The 20,254-nt window shown below is 42.5% G+C and overlaps 2 protein-coding genes across 2 annotated transcripts in view; both read right to left on the bottom strand.

Moving 5' to 3' along the window:
* Nucleotides 1-1,997, bottom strand: part of fam171a2a (family with sequence similarity 171 member A2a) — a 38,350-nt gene extending 36,353 nt beyond the window's left edge. Inside the window, exon 1 of the mRNA XM_066698719.1 lies at nucleotides 1,743-1,997. Coding sequence (XP_066554816.1) covers nucleotides 1,743-1,884 — 142 coding nt within the window. The 5' untranslated portion in view covers nucleotides 1,885-1,997. The remainder of the gene's footprint in view (nucleotides 1-1,742) is intronic.
* Nucleotides 1,998-2,396: 399 nt separating this feature from the next.
* On the bottom strand, nucleotides 2,397-19,204 carry itga2b (integrin, alpha 2b). The gene is made up of 30 exons (XM_066698720.1): nucleotides 18,857-19,204; nucleotides 18,277-18,407; nucleotides 17,826-17,923; nucleotides 17,080-17,245; nucleotides 16,640-16,689; nucleotides 16,385-16,430; nucleotides 16,105-16,221; nucleotides 15,851-15,895; nucleotides 15,092-15,135; nucleotides 14,780-14,845; nucleotides 14,404-14,456; nucleotides 13,934-14,145; nucleotides 13,311-13,496; nucleotides 12,469-12,514; nucleotides 12,177-12,284; nucleotides 11,917-11,972; nucleotides 11,506-11,657; nucleotides 10,775-10,906; nucleotides 10,541-10,608; nucleotides 10,089-10,236; nucleotides 9,600-9,692; nucleotides 9,374-9,453; nucleotides 8,795-8,875; nucleotides 8,164-8,269; nucleotides 7,708-7,860; nucleotides 7,344-7,457; nucleotides 6,682-6,795; nucleotides 6,197-6,298; nucleotides 5,990-6,112; nucleotides 2,397-5,663 (listed from the first exon to the last, which is right to left on the bottom strand). Exons 1-30 carry the CDS (start codon nucleotides 19,039-19,041, stop codon nucleotides 5,565-5,567), a joined length of 3,174 nt encoding a protein of 1,057 aa, XP_066554817.1. The 5' UTR covers nucleotides 19,042-19,204; the 3' UTR covers nucleotides 2,397-5,564.
* Between the last annotated feature and the right edge of the window lie 1,050 nt (nucleotides 19,205-20,254).

Here is a 20,254-nt window from a genome sequence, read left to right on the forward strand (position 1 = left end):
TTAATCTGGGAAAAATCACTCCTGCTTTGGTTTGGTAAGGAGATAGAATAATAAAACATCTACAAAGCCTTCCAAGCAGATCATAATCCAGTGGCGATGTATTGTGCAGAGGGATGTAAACACCAGCACTGCAGGAACCGAGGCCGGAGCGTGCAGCTCATGGACGCCTCGCCTGTGCTGCCAAGACTTATCGAACAACAGCCGTGTGAAGCAAGTACATCAACCTTACGGATGTTGGAGAAAGTGTTCAAGTGGTGACGTGAGCATTGGCACACTGATATCTGTGGGACCCATGAGCCCACTATCTGGGATGAAAGTGTTAAGTCAGCACCCGCATTTCATTACAGGCTGGAGAAGAGTCTGCCTGGCACTTTAAGATGAGTGAGGGGAAGCCAAATGTGATGTAAGGCAGATAAAGACCTTAAGATAGGCACAGACTTATTTCTTTAGCCAACAAAGCACTCACCCTACAGGATTTCCCTTTATTCCCATTCTCTGGCTTCAATCTTGTGTTGCAGCCCGAAAACCTCTGAATGAGACTGCAGCCAGTCAGCTGAACTTATTGTCAATACAGGAACATCATGTAAATTTCAACCAAACAAGGTGGCCATCAGAGCAGCATTTCCACCAATCTAGCACATTGCATGTAAATCTCCGCAAATCTAAAGGGCAGCCTAATTAGTATTCCTAACTACTAGTGTGCCTCCCTGTGACACAATGCAAATCATATCGAGAAAGTCAAGAGAGACCAGATCGGGGCAGAGAAGTTTGCCAAGCATCAAAACGTGCAAATGTCGCACAAAATGCGTCTTTCGGGAAACCCTAATGTCATGTACTGTACTGTAGTGGAAGTGGAAGCAGAAAGGGAAACTTCCCATCAGAAGCAGGCTGAACCTTGCCAAATTATAATTGCCTGTCAAGTGTTGATGATAGAAACAATTAATGATGGTATGCAAATGAGTGAGGCTACCTCAGCCCCATCCTGCCCGACACGGACGGTGATGATTTCTATATTAAGGGAACTCCTTGCTCTATATGCGCTGTGCGTTCAAAATGATCTAATCGTTCCTGCGAATGAAAATATGATATAGTTGGGAACACATGTCCAAAAAAAATCAATTAATTAATTAATTGAAAAAGAGGCGCACACTTCATTAACGCTCATGCCGGAATGCACGGATTGGTATTCATTTTTATTAACACTTTCCTGAAATCCCCTGCAAATAGCCTTCAATATATCCCATGCATTGTGTAGTAGGTCTATATATACATTATAAAAAAGAAATACACTTTTCTCACTTTCCCACAAAAGCCAAATATGAGATTTACAGCGTACAAAACCTCGTCCCGCTCTGCAGATACATTTTCCTTCCTCCCTTTCTTTCCCCCATCACCGATGCAGAAGCGCCCCTGTGCCGCTTTCTCAGCCCCAAGCATGGTTTCCTCTCCTCTCCCCTCCCCATGTCCAGCTCCCACACGTCCACTGGGGCTTTCCCGTCCACAGATCCTTTGTTTCCACACGGTACAGTGGAACAAATCACACGAACACAGCAAGCCTGCGAACAACCCAGCATCTCGCCTCCATTCGTGAGGGGCAATACGAAAATGCGGCTGTTACATAAGAGGGACCCATCCGCTGAATCCTGTAACACTGGGCACCGGTGGCTCAATTGTGGTACCACTGGCCCGAGCATTTGGATGCGCTGTGCCCACTCCCCCGGCTGCAGCCGAGCCCCACTCACCCAGCGCGCTGAGCTCCGGAATGGATTTGGCCACAGCCCTGCCGACGCCGCCGAGCAAGAGGACGAGCAGCAGCAAACGAGAGATGCGCAAAGGTGGCATTGTTACAGCTACATCACTGTTCCCAGCTAGGGAGCCATTCATCCATGTTGTTTTTTAGGGTGGTATAGAGGGGGCTACTCGGTGAACGCCTCTCGCTTGCCAACTCCCCTACACGCTCTCCCTTCGCATTACGCATCCATTGTCTTCCGAAGGGGAGGAGATGGTGGCAGATTTGGTCTCCGACTGCACCCTCTATCGGGGACAGACGCAATTGCCTTTGCTTTGCGTTTATTTTATTTTTTTTCGAGAGAATTAAATTCTAATTGCAACCCCTTTGCCACGGAGGCTCCAGACTGTTTTGAGTATGAGGCATAATAAACTGAGTTTAAGAGAGAGAGAGAAAAGAAAAGAAACACAACTTTGATCTTGCGCGGGTTGGATTGTGTCTGTGAACCATTAAGTTTAATAAAACAACTGTTTGTAATATAGGTTACCCCCCCCCCCCCCCCCCCACACACACACACACACACACACACACACACACACACACACACACACACACACACTTTTTTTAATCAAGTAGGGACATTTAAAACTCATTTTAAGACCGGAGCTAGTTATATACAGAGTGCATTGTTTTATTGCAAGGCATTTTGGTAACCCCCACCCCCCCACAAAAAAAATTCCTTTTCCTCTCAGACAAAAAAACTTCAGAACTTCAGAATATATGTCATTCATCATTACAGTGTAAACAAACCAGCATCACAAATGCCCACCTCTTTAAATAAATACATCTATCTGTCTTCCACCTTTTCTGTGGCACAGGGATGTCCCCTGCTTGACCCAAGCCATCCAGTTCCACAGCGTTGTGTTGTTTAATAAGAAGTGGCACAGAAGAAAGGGGGCTTTGACTCATGGAAACGCCGGTCCTGAGTGCAAGGCTGCGCCGAAGGCCATTACCTTAAATCTCCCCCTGCTGCTTTTCTCCCCATAACAGGATGTAGGCTGAGTGTAGATTGGGGTTTGGGACAATGGCCCTGCAGGGGAAACGGGCCCTGACTGATGCCACTAAGCAAACAGAAATTTCCTTTCAATGCACAATAATATGAGCCCCTTTCCTTCAACAAACTATTGTTATTGTGAGCAGCGTGAGTTTGAAAATCATGTTGTAATTTCATTAGCTAATTATTATTATTGTTGTTTTTACTTGCATTTAACGACATAATCAAATTATGGAATTTATATTAGTGGCATGAGTTCACATATCAATAAACTGACATTGATAGTTTGCATGTCAATACACCAACACTGAAACAGGAAAAAATATGGGAATTGTGACCTTTTCATCCAGAGACTGGCAGCCCAGGCTGTATATTTCCACATGAAAGTGTGTAAAAGAGTTGCTTGAGAAAGTACCCATTTGAAGTTGAATAAGCCTGTAGGCAGAGCAGAGGGATGTTTACAATAACCAACATATTCAATTTGAACCCTTACTAGAACCTCTGTGAGGATGGTCTCCAGGGATCTGTGATTTTTACACAGATTTATGTAGGAATGTATTATGTATGTATGTATGTATGTATGTATGTATGTATGTTTACTGAACAAAAATATAAACACTGCATGTAAAGTGTTGGTCCCATGTTTCATGAGCTGAAATGAAAGTTTCCAGAAATTGTCCATATGAACAAAAAGCTTATTTCTCTCAAATTTTGTGTATAAATGTGGTCACATCCCTGTTAGTGAGTATTACTCCTTTGCCAAGATAATCCATCCATCCATCCGTAAACAGCATGATCATTACACAAGTGCACCTTGTGCTGGGGACAATAAAAGGCCACTCAATGTGCGGTTTTCTCACACAACACAATGCCACAGATTTTCAAAACAATTCTAAGGTTTTGAGGGAGTGTACAATTGGCCTGCTGACTGCAGGATTGTCCACCAGAGCTGCTGCCACAGAATTGAATCTTCATTTCTCTACCATAAGCCGCCTCCAGAATTTGCCGGGATGTCCTACCGCCCTCACAACTGCACGTGTAACCACACCTGCCCAAGACTTCCACGTCCAGCTTCTTCACCTGCAGGATCGTCTGAGACCAGCCACCCGGACAGCTGATGACACTGTGGGTTTGCACAACTGAAGAATTTCTGCACAAACTGTCAGAAAGCGTCTCAGGAAAGCTCAGGGTCTTGACCTGGCTGCAGCTCCTGCAGTCAACAGGCCAATTGCACGCTCTCTCAAAACTGAAGACTTGAAATCCATAGATTAGGGCCTAACGAATCCATTTCAATTGACTGATTTCCTTATATGAACTGTAATTCTGTAAAATTTTGTTGTATTTATTCTTTTATTCAGTATTTGTATGTATGTATGGACCAGATTAAATAAAACCTTTGACGTGCTGTAAACAGAACAAAGAAGCATCTTTGTGACCAATACTGAATACAGGTTTGCAGTTTTCTGTTAGCATCTGAAAGAAATATTTAATCCCAGCCCATGTATATTTGTGTGATTGTAAATATGTATCTATGACTGTATATATGTATGTCTGCAAGCATTTTCTGAGGCTTGGAGGTTCTCAGAATTTTTTAAATTTTTTCTGTGGTAATAAAAGAAATCAAATAAAGCAGCGGAAGGGCCAAAACCCTCGTCGCTCTTTACTTGCTTGATTAGGAAGCGTTCAACATCACAAAAAACAGCAAACAAACAATTTAGGACTCAAAATCTTTGTCTTTGTCTTTCCTGGCCTTCAAGATTTGCACTCAAAAAGATCATTCCAGGGCTGTTTTTTCACCCCTTCCTTTCCATTTCTGTCAACACAGGATCTTGCAGCTGCTCTCAAGACCACCCCCCTTAGCTAGAGGAACATACACCCCCTATTTCTATTCATCAGAAAGATTAGAAGAGCCCAGTTTAAAGTGTGTTTTTGTTTAGGATCTTTCACTGGTTTTGTTTTATTTTGTTCAGTTTTACATGCCTGGCTGGAGTACATCACTGCGGCTCTGACCTTGGTTGGCGCTGCATACATACTCATCCGCTAGATCAAAACAGACAGCTTCTGTACTTCATTATCTCACCATGAAGCAGGCTCAAGGCACTTCTGAATTCCTTACAAGACAAGCATATAAAAGTCCCCACTACAACTGGGAATGCTCCGTTATGACTTTTTTCTCTCCTTTTAATTGTTTTTCTCTTTAAACTGTGGTCTTTTTGAATGACCCACAGATTATATTAGCATGTGTCCATGGAAAAAAAAAAGATTAGTTTTCGATTCTAAATAGTAAGCTTTTGTCTGACCTGTCTGTGCAGGACTGTGTTGTCTTGGGCGTCTGAAAGCCCTCCACACACCAATCCTTCACTTCCCAGCAGCAAAAGCAGCGTGCAGGTGGCTGAGTGTTCCCATGCCCACTGAAGCAAAAGGCAAGCATGTCATTAAAGAGCATTTTAAGCGTTGAGTTGTGCTGCATAAGCCACAACAAGTGAAAGACCCATTGCTTGTCTCGCGTATTCCTCTAATCTAATCTGAAACAATCACTGATGTTCTTGTGTGGATAGTAAAGGACTCCAGGAATCTCACTGTCCCTCAGAGTTTTTCACTGAACCATAAAATAATGATTAAAAAGCACCCCAAATTAGCTCTGAAATATCAAAGTCAATGTTGAAATACATTACACACATTACACTAGAATGATCTCCATGTTGAAGTAACATAGTAAGAAAAATACATGCACAGGGTTTGAAGTTTGAGCTGGAAGGCAGACACACAGCGAGAGTGGCCCTATTCCGCAGCAGCCTGCATCTCGGCGTACTCGTTCTGCTCCACTGTGCCATCTTGGGAATCGTCCATCGGGGGTCGGGTTCTCTTAAAAAACCCAATCTGAAAACAAAGTGAATTGGATTACAGCACCAGCTCCCCGTGAAAGGAAGAGTGGAGAGAAGAAATCAAAGCCCAGCTAAAACCTGGCTGTTAAACAGACCAGAGTCGGGAGGCAAACAAACTTGTAGCCAAGTGTGAGTTGAAAGGAGTGGTCTGTCTCCAGCAGTGTAACGTTCATTTCTGAAGCAGGGGGGACATTCATTGTGAGTTGTTGAGGGGTTTGCTATAGAGTTGTGGTGGTAAGACTCTTCAAAAGTCATAAGCTCCAACCATACAATAGAGAGTCAATCTCATCTGCTCATCTTTCTACAAACTCAGAGACATACCTTCCAGCATATGAAGTTGAGCAGAGCAAGAAGAATAAGTCCAGCAATGACAGCCACGATAATCCACCACACCGGCACTTCCTTCTCCCCGTCAGGGCTCCTCCACACCACCGCGGTCTGAGTCTGCAGCAAGACAGGCACATCAGCTTAAATGTGTAACTCCCTGTGAACTGCTGCAGTGTACCAGTGGACTGCATCTGATCTTACCTCTGTGTAGCCTCCAGAATACACCCGCGGTGGGATCTTATACGGCATGCTGCGGACCTTGTAACTTGCGGTGGAGTGCAAAACAAAGTCTTCGTAGGGTTTCTAGTGGAGACATCATGTACAACAGCATCACTGTATGACCACTACAACAACACCACCACATGTGAGCCAAGAGTAAACCCAATGGGGAATGTGGCCAGAATGAATTGAATGACTGCAGGCTACGCCAGATTTGTTAAAAGAATATTTTGAGGAGTGAAATAAGTAAAGTAAGTATGTAGAAACAAAATACAAAAACAAAATAAAATACTACTAACAGCCAGGTAGTTTGGGTACATTGTTATCTTGTACATTTTTGTACAAATAACTACTGGTTTAAATACTATTGAACGTCTCCCAAATAAGGACACAGTAAGATGAGAAAAATACACAAATACACCAGTCTGAATAAGCAGACCAATGGCCCAAGCACTGATGCTTCTCACCTTCAGAAAACTATTGACCCACAATCTGGACACCACCCTGACCACAGCAGACTGGCCCCTCTCCAGTCCCACGGCCTCACACCTGAAGGTCACGCATACAGTGTTGCTGCAGTTCTGTCAAGAGGAACGAAAACACAGTGAAAACTAGACTAGATTCATTTTATATAGTCCTTCAAATGAGAGATACACAGTGGTCTGAACTGGACAAACTAGATCAGGTTTAGACCGCACAACCTTTTATTCCGAACTGAGAACAGCGGAGGAGGTGAATTGGTAAATTCAGTTAAATCTTTTGCTAGACAAAAACATCTGAATATCCTTCAGCGCTCCAGAATCAATACAAATCCATGGATAGGGTATATGGATAACTGACTGGATTAGCACTGTCCAGTACCAGGGTTGGGCACTACTGCACTACATTATTAGGAGGCTGTCTCCCTCCAGTGGCACAACTAACATTACAGCATGTGAACACTGCTGTGTTACACCTCCATTTGCACTGTGATAGCTACTGTAGGCTGTATGTTAAGGCCTCCTGAAGCAAATCCTCCCCGAGAGGACAACTCTAGCCTAGGCCTGTGTCTAACTGAATGAAAAGCACACATTGTGGTGCTTAGTGACAAGGAAGACAAGACAAATGGGAGTTCACGACAGTGCAGTACCACGTGGACCGTCTCTTTGCGAAGCGTCTCGGGCGGCTCAGCCTGGCGTTTGTTCACATGGTGGGGGCTATTGGCCCCCCGGGACCGGTTTGCTGATCTGGGAGTCTTCACCAGCTGTGACAAAACCAGAAACACAGAGGTGGAAATGACTGCAAGTCTCACACACAGCCTTAACTGGAGCAAATGATTCTGCCACAGTGACATTGAATCAGCATTTTTTAATTCATTCAAGTTAATTCATAACTGTATTTATTACAAGTCACTGCAACTTAAGCTACAGTGTTGATAGGTAAATTGCCATAAATATATTCCTAGCTTTCCACGTAGTGCCCCCTGCAGCACACTGTCAGACAAAGCTTCTTACTTTGAAAAGATCGATGTCAGGAGAGTCAGTGGAACAGGTCATGGCCTCCTCTGATGCATTGGCAAAAATGTACAAGAGAAACTCTCCCTGGTAGCGACTGGGAAAATCCAGCTCCACCCATGCGTTGACCGTGCCCGGGCCGAGGTTCCGCAACTGGAAGCGGGAAGATGAAAAGGAATAGAAATAAAATGCTACAGTGATGGGGCAGAAATGAGGCTCAAGGGTTTGGGGATTCAAACAAGACAGAAGGAGCAGGTACATGTGGTGACAGACATTATTACAATGTAAACTCAGATCAGCTATGTTTCCCAGCTTGGGCTCACACATCCAGACTGGAATATTAGTCCTGATCTGACAGTTGTGTTAGGGGCGTAAGGTGGAGTTTAGAGGCCTGTTTTGGACAAGTATTTTCCACCGCAATGTCATGGTTTTGTTTTGATGCTTCAGAAGACGTACCGTATAGACATGCTCCACCAGAGGACCGACTTCTTCGATGCTCCGAGGACTGTCCCTGACCTCCCACTGGGGTATGGGTAGGATGCACTCCACAGGAGAAGACCCCCTTGGAAACAAAGCACAAAAAGGAGCAATTTTCTCTCTCTTTCTCTCTCTCTCTCTCTCTCTTGCTCGCATTATCCTAAATGACAGTGTCTCTATACAGTACATGCTTGTTAAATCATGTTATGGGTTGTTATGGGTGTAATAATGTGCATCATATTCCTCTACTCATTAGGGGCCACTCTCTTCAGGGTCTTTTTATAAACCGGGCAGCTTTGCTGTTTCACATGGAAAAAAACTGTCAAGCTGCTGTGACTGGATCACTGACCGTCTCTAGGCTGAGCTGTAACACATAGTTCCTGCTTGACAGGTTAACCGAGATGAATAAATGTTTTTCTGTACATTTCCAATAACTCTTCCCAACTAGACGAGTAGAGACATGTAGCCTAGGCCTCATTTGATTGGCTTCTGCTTCACAGTAAGACACTCCCACCATTTTCAGGTAATCTGCAGCTTTAACAAGCTTACAGATATATACATATACACATTACTATTAGGTGTAAGAGTTGATCTGAAAATAAATGCTCACCCCAGCAGTTCCAGGGTGGCCACTGCGGTGACGGGGATGGTCAGAGGAACCTTGTTGCTGTTGGGATTGTTGCTGTTCTTGCTGTAGAGTCCAATGAGAATGAGATTTAAATTGGTTTTGCTATATATTTGAACTGCTCTACTTTCCACCTGTGCCTTACATGTGAGAGTAAAGTGAAATTCTGCTACTGAAAAGTTTTGAAGGCTAAAACAAAAAAAAATGTGTGTGGTACATCATGGTACAACAGCGACTCAGACATGTTTTGTTGTTAGATGGCCAGATCAGGTTCATTCTCACAACAGTGAAACAACCCTGGCTACAATGACGGAAACAACACAAAAAACCTGCAACGAAGAGAGAAAGATGGTCCAAACAATGCAAAAATGAAAAATGAAAAAAAAAAAACAGAACCAACACAAAGACTGCATTTTAAAAGCTTCTCCTCTAAACACTAACAACGCCTGCTGCAATAATTTATAACACCATGCACGCAACCGACACCTCTCTGATTTAACAAAGAGCGGGCGTTGTGTCGAACGCAGCATGTTGTACACTCTTACTGTTGTGGGGGGCACTTGCCTTTTCATTTGCAATTCGAACAACACGCTGCTCCCGGCCTCCTCCAGCTTGCTCACACTGAAGTATAGACCTGCGAGGATCTGCAGAGTAAAACACACAATTACAACACGGGCCGTTGCGTTTTCTCGCACCAGGCTTTATTCTTTCACTGAGATGTGTGTGTGTGTGTGAGTGTGTGTGTGTGTGCCTCCATATAGAGCAGGGGGAGAGGGTCCTGTTGACTCACCCGGGTCCCCCGTTTCATAGGATTGCCGAGGTCACAGACCACACTCACAGTGTCATTCTCCTTCTTCTGAGTGCATATCAGCCGAGAGAAACCCTGTTAAGACACGGCAAACATTGAACCTCACAGCAAGCAATGTGATGTAATACAGGGGTTATAATGAAAAGTGTCTCTTTTCTGCACTGCAATGCAGCATAAGTTGTATTTAATATATGTAGTATTCAGTTTTATTAAATAATTATTCATTAGGCTAATTAATTGCCATATTTATTAAGTATACTGAGATCTTTCACAAATTTTACAAAGGAAAAAATATTTGACCAAGCTTAGTGTTAATTCAGGATACAGATTAGGTAGGAATGGTCTAATGCAGACATTGTGGTTATTTCGAGAGCATTTTTGTGAGTAATGTACCTAAACAATGCAGTTTAATAAAGTTATTTGTTAAAAGGGATTTAAAATGACAGGTGAAGGGGGGGCAGCAACAGGCACCTGTCTGTGGGTCACTATGCCCTGGAAGTGTGCGTGAGGTGGAGGTCGGACGTGCAATTCTGTCTCGTAAGCTCCCTCCCCGGCGTTCTCCGCCACCATAAGCAGCAGCACTGGGTTATCGTCCCCAATCAGGAGCTGCTCCGCCTCCCTGAAAGGAAGCCAGTGCCAAACAGGAACAGTCAACCCTGTCAGTCGTATCAGGAAAAGTGAAGGAGGTGAAGCAGTCTTTTTATCATATTTCAGGGTTACCTCTTCCAAAACTGATTAATATCATTACTTAGATCTCAGTTTCCTTGATTATGTGTTCTATTTTACTAAGGCACTTTGCTTGGGAGGAATGCTCTGAATGATCTAGAACTGAAATACTGAATTGGATGGGGTCTTCTAATGTCCATGGGTGGTAACTGGTCTGTAGTTATAATCATATTATAACTCGAGGAGATCATACGCACATGTTGGCAGATAGCCTTAGCTCTGGGATGCAGATGTTGTCGCTGCCACAGTCCAGTATGATCCGAGTCTGAAACACACACACACACACACACACACACACAAACAGCAACCTTAGTTTGGTGGTGACTGGGGATTTGTACAGATTTGCAAGCCTTGTTGCTATTGCCCACTTTGTCGCTGGGAGGATCAAAGTGTCTTCTTTAACAGCTGCCCTCTTGTAACACACAGTTCACCTGTATTGTTGCCGCCGTCTGTCCATGTAGAACAGCAACTGGGGAGCTGGACTCATTCGCTGCTGCTGCTTTCAGACTGTAATTCAGACTGATTACAATAGGGCTCAGCTTGTCTTTAATTTCTGATTCATCCTGGAGACAAGGGGACAAAAAACAAACACTAATACAAGTACCATGTTTTACCAATATATAGTCTTTCACATTACAATTAAAGGTGGGGATCTAAGGCATCATAGGTTTGTTTTGAGTGAGCATGAAAATTTAGGACAGCTATAGCTGATGCTGCTGAGATCCTGAATTAGAATATGCCAACTAGCTACCAGCTCAGCCCCAGAAATGATGCACTTGATACTCAAGCCACCACATTCTGACATCAGTGATTATGAACTAGCACTTCAAGCTCAGATGATTCAAGCTGTTCAATCAACGCTTGTTTTGCTGCAGAATGGGGATGGGCTACTCCAGTCGTTGAGGGCTGTAGTGTCCTCTGATATTTGTTCCACCCCCAGATGTTAATTTCTTATTTGAACTAATTGTTAAATCCCCCATGTCCAGGTATTGACCAGCTGCTGAAGGAAAGGTACATTGACAAGCTGCAGGAATCCGGCCCACAAGGACAAGAGTTGTAGAATCCCTCTTGTTGATCTGGGACACATATGTGCCTGTAGGGATTATATCTCGTCTATCAGATGTAATAAAACTATGAAGCAAGAGTATTGCTCATATCTTACCCTGAGATACGCGGTGAAGTTCTTGCATTGCAAGCCAATGCTTCCTTTGACGGTAAGAGGGAACCGGTCCTGTGGCTGGTTGGAGTCAAGGAACAGAGTCCTTCTCATCAGTCTGGGCTTGTTTCGGTCCAGAAACATCTCTGTGTCCAAGACTGTTGGGCCCAGATACAGAAAAGAACAAAAAAAGTGTTTGAATCTGAAGAACTCTGCTGTTCATACACTAATATGGATTTAAATAAACTGTTGCAGTGGAATTCATGTTTAAATTCTGCCAGCTCTGCGGTACTATTTTTTTAAGTCTTAATTCAAGGGAAAATATACAAATTCTGTTTCATTTTGCAAACACTCAGTATTACAGCTACAGTAGGATTAGAAACAAACAAACAAAAAAGGATTCAAATATAAAATGACCTATGAGTTGAGGAATGTTGCGCCCCGACACACTGACACACATCCTGATGGTAAAACTGAAATGAAAGACCAAAAAGAGAAAAGTATTATTGCAGATTTAGGTGATACCATCATTGCACTACATCACAAGAAAGCACAGCCCATTTTGCAATGATTTAAAAAATCACAAAGTTGTTTTCTTCTGTGTATACATTTTAATAATAACAGTCTATTGAGAAAAAATAATATGTGGCAGTGAGAAGGTTAATGAGGCTTCTTACCACAAAACATGGGTCTTGGTCTTGGGCAGGTGGCAATTTCTCAAGTCTGGATTGAGAACATCAGGGTATAGAGAGAGCTGGGCCTTTGCTCGGATAACAGCCAATGATCTGTGCAAACAGCAAAATTCATTTTCAGCACAGGTTTCGATATTTAAGATATTTAACACAAATCCACTTTACAAAGCAGCAGCCACTGTACCAAGCAGGCTAAGACTCGAAAGAGCGTGACATATAGCAGACAAGCCCCCATGGAAAGGAAGACAAAGCCCAGGTTTGTGATGGTGTTCCCTACCTATAAACAGCAACTTTGCTTTCGCCCCACGCTCCAACGATGAGATCTATACCAAGAAAAATAAATATATTTTAAACTAGCACGATCTGTATGCTTGAAAATATCCACCCATACTTTACCTGTTGGCAATGGATCTGTCTATCCCGTATTCTATAAGGTGATTATATTGGTAGAGGACTTTTTTCAGGGGTTAGAAATTGGTACCGCCATTACCAGCAGAGGGCAGCTAGGCCATTCACTTTTCATGATAAAGTTTTATGTCCTAAAACTCGCTGTCACCATCCCAACTCTTCACCTTGAAAGGACAAGCTGAGATAACTGCCCACCAGGGAGAAATCTTTAAAACACCACCTTATCAAGCAAAGAGAAGTCAGATAAAGGCACATAAATCCCACACGTTTTCTGCGATTTATTTATTTTACACTCAGACTCCTCAGTGTGACTTGTCAGTTAACGGGGCATTCTCACAGATGGACACAGAGGAATATTTTGACTTTATTTCAACCTAGACCTGCTGATGTAAATCCCAGGGTCTCTTCTGAAAGTAATACATACCAGAAAAAGGAAACAAGCCACTCATTCCCAGAGTCTGATCGGGTGGTGGCTGATGTATTCTTTTGGACTCCCCGACTACGCTAGCTAGTCTGTTGATTACCAACATCGGATGCTGGCATACACATTTACACTTTCAATTTATACTGGACTAATTTTGCTCGGATCACACAGATCATTATCTCAATATACTTTCTCAATAATGACACCTGGAGAAATGAGGGTGAGTCCCTTACTGTTGCTTTTGAGTGTCCAAGCATGAAGAATAACTAGGTAACCATTTTCCTCACCTGGATAACCATTGGCATCTATGTCTGTGCCCCCTCTCAAGGCGAACCCAAAGGCTGCTGGGGTACCCAGGCCACGGAAGGGGCTCTCTAGGAGCTGTGCATATTGGGCCATCACTCCATCGCTTTGCCCCATGAAGATAAACACACGGCCCTGTCCTCCAGAAAAGGGGGCCCCCACAGCGATATCTAACACACAGCAAGGGAACGGAAAAACAGGAACGTTAGCGATGCCCGTGCAGACAGGGGGACCAAAATATCACTCCTTGAGGGTCTGTGGCCCAGCAGGTTTTAAAACATTGCACATTTTAGAAGCATGTAAATGAGATGCTCAGTTAGAATGGAAATCAGAATGCACTTTGGCCTTTCAGGAATTTAGTTGGCCACCCGTGTTGTATAGTAGTGTACAAGAGCAGGACCCAGGGGCAAGTGGGGTGCATACATAGGCTACTGATCAGCAATGTAAGTATATAATCAGAGGTGTGTAACTTGTTATGTTCTTATGAAATGGAAATTAATGTGTATCGAAATGTTTTGAATGAGTCCAAAACCCACTGTAGTGGAGCTCCCCAGGACCAGGGAAGGAGAGCCCTTGTGTGGGCACTGTAAATAAAAAGCAGGGATACCATTGAACCCATCCTGATTGATGTCTCCCATGGTGGCGATGGCACTCCCGAATCGTCCGTACATGTCTCTGCCCATCAGCGTCTGGTCAGGCTTCCTGGCGAAGGTGGGGGACTCCCTCTGCAGGTACAGGAATACCTGGCCCACCTCATGCAGCTTGTTCTCCAGGCGGCGATCCATGAAGAGAGGGGCCCCTATGAGAATATCGTCTCTCCTGCAAGGGCGAAGGGGAAGGGAAGACAAACATCCCTCACCCTGATTCTCCAGCAGCACAGAACAGGCTGAAGCAGCCAATGAGAAAGGTCATTCACATTGCCTTGAAAGTCGACTCTACACCTATATGTATGTTTCTTTAAGTTAAATTATAATTATTTTCCCATTGTGTTTGGTTTCTGTCTCAGGCTGGTCTATAACCTCTCGGAGGGCAGACTAATCTTTAGTGTATTAAAACAAACAGCGCTGCGAGCCTCACCCATCGTTGTTCACATCGGTTACAGCCACTGTGTGACCAAAACAGGATGCAACCTAAACGCAGAGGAAATATTTCTTATTGTCCTTCCATTGGTACTACAGCACAGTCATAACAAGTCAAGTGTAGTAAAAACATGGTGAGAAACTCCAGGAATTCACATTTCATTTTTTTTTTCTTTACACCTGGGTAACATCACAAAGTAAAAGACATTCACAATTTTCTGTTAAAGGAGATGTTCACAGAATCTTTATGGTGTACAGAAAATTGATTGGTTCTGTATCGTTTCACAACCAAAGAGTACAAATTTCGAAAACATAACGACAGAAATATTTTTTTACAACCAATGGAATGTTAACAAATACTGACAAACTGTTACCTGGGGACCATAGAACGTGTGCATCACATATGCATAGCCTGGTGAATATTCTTTGTAGATTTTGACCTGTAAGGCATCAATACAGTTTCAAGATTGAATGTTCAAAATACTGTAATAACTGGTAAGCATATGCAATACCTTTATGGAGTATAGACTATAGATTCAGTAACGCGTAGTAGAAAGGTGGTAAAACCTTTGAAAAGATGGTAAAATCAAAGGATAAAATGCAGAGGACACGGGGTAAATGTACCATACTGAACTTATATACAGCAGGAACAGATTAAAAGATGCATTTTATTATGAAGCACTTACTGAACCAGATGTGTTCCTGTCATTGGGAGCGCCAACCACATACTCTGCAATCGAATAACCATTTATTCAGTATATTCACAATTAATTCTTAGTATCAACACAGCCCTCTGGCATGTCTAAGTGATCGGTAAATCGTCAGGAAATGACAGTCAAGAAACAGAAAGCAGGAAAAAATTTAGGTCTCACTCAAAAAGATGTGTAACATACTAGAGCTCTCATCTCTCCAGTTTTGCTAGCCTAGAGTCCAGGGGATTTTAATTGCCTTCTGTATCCCTTTACTGCAGACTTTTTGCATAACCTGATCTTCAGCTCAACTGGCCATTTTACACTCTGGCAAACACTTACTCTTCCTTGAATGAGATCTCATGCAGCACTCATGTCAGATACATAAACACTATACAACAGCGCTCTGTAAAAACCCTTCACAGTGACACAGAGAGAACAGGAAATCCTACCAACCCCTTTGCCCTCAATAGATCTTATCCCATTTGAATTACAACACTCCCACAGTTTAATATTACCCTATTGTAAATCTGCACAGCAGTCACTGTAGCTGCTTTATGTGGAGCTTAACACAGTACACAGTAAGTACTTTCTATTTTACTTTACATTTTTGTTAGACCACCCTCCACTAGGCTGCTTTTCACATTTTCTTTGCAAGGTAATCCTGCAATTGTGGGTTTAGGAAGAGGAGTCCTCTTGGTTATATTGAAATTCAAATTCAAATCAAACATATGAATTCTGGCATTAAAAGGTTACCCGGTGTAGAGTCTCCAGTGAATTCTCCTGTTGCCACTGAGTAACCTGCAAGAGAAACGCGACATATTCAAGAACCGCTGTTACTTACTGGGGCCCTGCAGTTTTGTGTCAGATTAAAATGCATGACACAGCAAAATGTGAAAAATGTTCATGGGGGTGTAGACTTTCTATAGCCACTGTATATACTGTTTATACATCAGTATATGCATATGCATCACTGAAATGTAACTGAAATAGTCACAAATAAAGCTTACCATGATATTCATCTTCATTGGATCCTTTAATAATAGTCTCCTCGGGCACATAGTGTATCGGAGTCTGAATGTTATAGGTTTTAAAGATGTTGGATATGCTGGCAGTGATGATCTGGCCTGCGTACCCCACAGAGAGAGAAGGACAGATTAGATGAATATATGATTAATTTATGAATAGTTGAAGACATAGTAGCAAGATTTCTGAAATGCACTAACAGTACCAAGTAGGTGTATGTGTGCATGTGTGTTGGGGTGGTCAAAGCTCTGCAATGACACTCACCGTGGAAATAATAACAGCCAGGGGCTCCCAGCAAGACATTTCCATTCTTTAAAGACAAAGAAGAATGAAAGAAACAGAATAGTAAATCATAATAGGTACACCTGGATTATGAGAGAATACATAATTATTAACAAATAATACAAAACCTTCAGTTTAAGAGAACTGAAGTTGATTAATATTACACTTACAGTGATAACAGATTTTATGTCCTCTTAGACTGTACTTAATTCTGTGCTTCATAAAAGTTTTCAGTACCTTAGTCATATCGCTGCTGAACCCCACTTCACAGAGGCGACCGTCGCTTACTGGAAATATACATTTGATTAATACACTTAGTCTGTAGAAATGATTCGTTAAATGTTAGTTAATTTTAGAGTACATTGCCCTAAATTGCACAGATCAAATAGTTATTAGTGATCAGCAGTTCACTACACCTGACTGGTGGCAGGGCTTCGCAGTTGCAGGAGCTCTGCAAATTCCTTACCCCTGCCCCCTTCACCCACACACACAGGGTCCAGGGAATTACCATTCCAGTTTCCCCAACTAGTTTTTATAAGAAAGGGGTTGGCCGAGAAGTGAAGACTGAACACTTCATGCAGCGCAGATCTTTGCGATTACAGGGGAGTAGCTACAGACCTCTGAGGCGCTGGCGCTGTAGGTGGGCCCAGCGAATCCCGGGAGTTGCAGTCACTTACAGTAAGAATTCCAATTATAGAAAGTCTCGGTTCGGTTGCTCCGGCAGGGGGAGTAGTCGACCACAGAGCCTGACTTCATATCCATTATCTTGCAGTTTCCTACTGGTGTTTTTCCAGACTCGTCCCTGTGATCAATAACGTTCCAGGTGTAGAGAGGCGCACAAGCCTGCCAGAACAGGTTGACAAGACTAACAGTGAACGCCAGAGTTGCTGTAAATCCGATTCAAAATCTTCCTATCCTTCACAGCAGCCATGGCACACACTACCTCTGGAAAAGGTCTGATTTCTTGTGTGTGGTCAAAATAAGGTTGCCAAATTGACAGCCTACAGCCTGCTTTGGGTTGTATACATTAGGCCCTGGTTGATGGATTGTTTGTTTGGTACATAATTCAGTTCATAAGAAAGTTTACAAACGAGAGGAGGCCATCTGACCCACTGTGCTCGTTTGGTGTCCATTAATAACTAAGTGATCCAAGGATACTATCCAGTCTATTTTTAAATGTTTCCAAATTTTCAGCTTCAACCTCATCGCTGGGGAGTTTGTTCCAGATTGTGACAACTCTCTGTGTGAAATGAGAATTGTGGGAACACTTTCAAACTATTAACATACCAGTAAAAATGTAATTTAAAACTTAAAGATTGTCACTTTTTTAATAGATCAACATAATTGTACCTTTGCGAAAAAACAGAGACCAATACTGATAAATAGATAATTCTCTAAACTCATATTAGGACACAACACTTACCAAGATATGATTACCTTCAGATCGTACGGTTGCTCCAAACCATTGGTGAGATTTATATGATCTTAAGACCAGATGACTTAGTGTATAACTTAGATCACCTGCAAAATAATTTTATCAACTTTAGCCAATTCACCACAGGCAATGTGCTTAGTTATACATTTCTCAGCAGTGTATTGTGGGATTCAGTTAATTTGCACACACTGACATTTTCTATTTGGTATACAAATAATAAGCATTCCATGTTCCATCCTGTTTATTAGGCTGCGGTTCCCTGAAAGACTGAAAAACAGCTCTTCGTGGTGCATGCTGGGAGTTACACTTGATACCATCACACAACAGGTGTGAACTTAAACAAGGTGGTCAGTGTATGAAACTTGGAAGTGAGCGTCTGTTCTCAAGAACATCGTTGTCTATTTCTTGGTATGGTGTTAATGTATTATATCTGGCTCACCTGTAGAGTCAAAGTGCATGGCTTGACACGAGCCCTCTCCGCGTGACCAGGGGCAGAGGAACACAGATCCCCCTTCGATCACATCAGATTGGCTGGTGTTGGCCTTGGGGGCTCCGACAACCACATAGACACTATGATTAAAGACAGTTCAGTGGGAAAGAGCAAGGGTTTGTAGTTTCCCTTCCTCTGCTCCTCTGTTCATCTAGAGCACAGCTGTTGGTTCTCCACAGCACGGAGACTTGGACAGTGTTCAAATCCTATACCATCCCATCATGTATAATGCACACTGTAAACCTTTCATCCCTGCATCCAGTTGAGTACTACTACTCACAAACTTCTACTTACTTGAAATATTAAGCCATGTATTAAGACAATTTGAACATAAAATGACCTTAACTGGTTTCAATTAATTGAGAAAAGCTGTAAGGATTTACAATTTAAACTAATCACTGAAACAAAGTGACAAATGTAGAGATGGAGCGACAACGAGAACAACTTTATAGTAAATAACACCTCCTTGAAAGTATTGACCTCTTAATATGTTCTGATGGTATTGGATGATTAAGAAGATGATACTCACACTCCATTATTATTTTGATGAAAGTCAACAGAGAAGCCAAAATAGCTGCCCTGTGGCCCAGGGTAGAGGGTGGGGTTTTGCAGGTCTAGGTTTATGGCACACGTTCGATTGAGAAGACCAAATGTAAATCCAAATACGTTGAAGAGACGAGCGCACAATTGCAGGTGGCCATTCATTCTCCCCATCTTCGACTCTGTGCTGTTCTGCTGTGTTGGTCCTCAATGCACTCCTTTTCCAAGCACATTCAGAACCCTCCACCCCATGGAAGTAGTCTATTTCTGCGACTTGTGGGTTGGCTTATCAGGTATGATTTCCGCCAGGAGTTGAAGAGAATGACAACCTCCACTGGCAAACACGCTGAAGAAATGACACTGTTACACTGCTGGCATGACAAGCCTGGGTGACCACATTCAGCTTGTGGTTACAGTGTTTGAATATACCGTGTGATTAAATACAAATGTTTCCTAATTCTCTTACCAAATAAGGATGTAAACCTCTTTGGGTTACGTCCTGTAAGAAACACAGGAAGAAACACATGTGTGCTAAAGCTGTATGATTATACACTTTGGGAAGATGAAATATTTTCCCTTGTTAAAAACTACAGGATCAGGCGATCTATTTTATTCCATGGTGAATATTTTGGCCATACAAAGCTAAGGGGCAAAGAGACAGTGTTTAGTGCACCAACAACTTACTAAATTTAGAAGCATTTGGCCACTACAGTGTCAGGTTTGCAGAATGATTGCCTTCCTGGATGGACTCATCCAAGAAAATTTCATTTGTGAAAGTTGTCGGCACTAAGAAGAGTTAGACTGTAGCACACTGGATACAGATTTAGTCGAAAATGGATGGTTATATTTTAAGAATATACTACTTGAGGCTCAGGAGAAATTTGTACCACAACTTAGCAAATTGAGGACCAAAAAACATTGACCAAAATGGTTTAATAGAAGTATGTACAAAATATCAAGAGAAAGAAAATGTTGTATAGCGCATACAAAAGGGATGGAGACAAAACAAAATACAAAGAATATGTTGAGCTGTAAAGAGATCTTAAGAAAGTGATCAGGAAAGCAAAGAGGGAAATAGAAAGAAACATAGCTCTTGGAGCTAAAACCAATGCCAAGAGCTTTTTTCAATATTACAACAGCAAGCGGTCAATAAAGGAGGAAGTGAAACAGATAAAGTGCAAAAATGAAAGTATCTTGGTAAACAAACAAGATGTGACAAATGTTCTAAATGAGTGTTTCACTGAGGTTTTAAAAAAAGAAAAAACAGATAACATGCCACACGTTAACAACCAGTCCAGTCAAACCCTAAATGATAAATGAGGAGGAGGTACTAAAGGGACTAGCAGAATTAAAATCAAACAAATCACCTGGGCCAGATGTTATATTT

The sequence above is a fragment of the Amia ocellicauda genome, chromosome 3 (genome assembly GCF_036373705.1).
Source record: "Amia ocellicauda isolate fAmiCal2 chromosome 3, fAmiCal2.hap1, whole genome shotgun sequence".
In the NCBI taxonomy this organism is placed as follows: domain Eukaryota; kingdom Metazoa; phylum Chordata; class Actinopteri; order Amiiformes; family Amiidae; genus Amia; species Amia ocellicauda.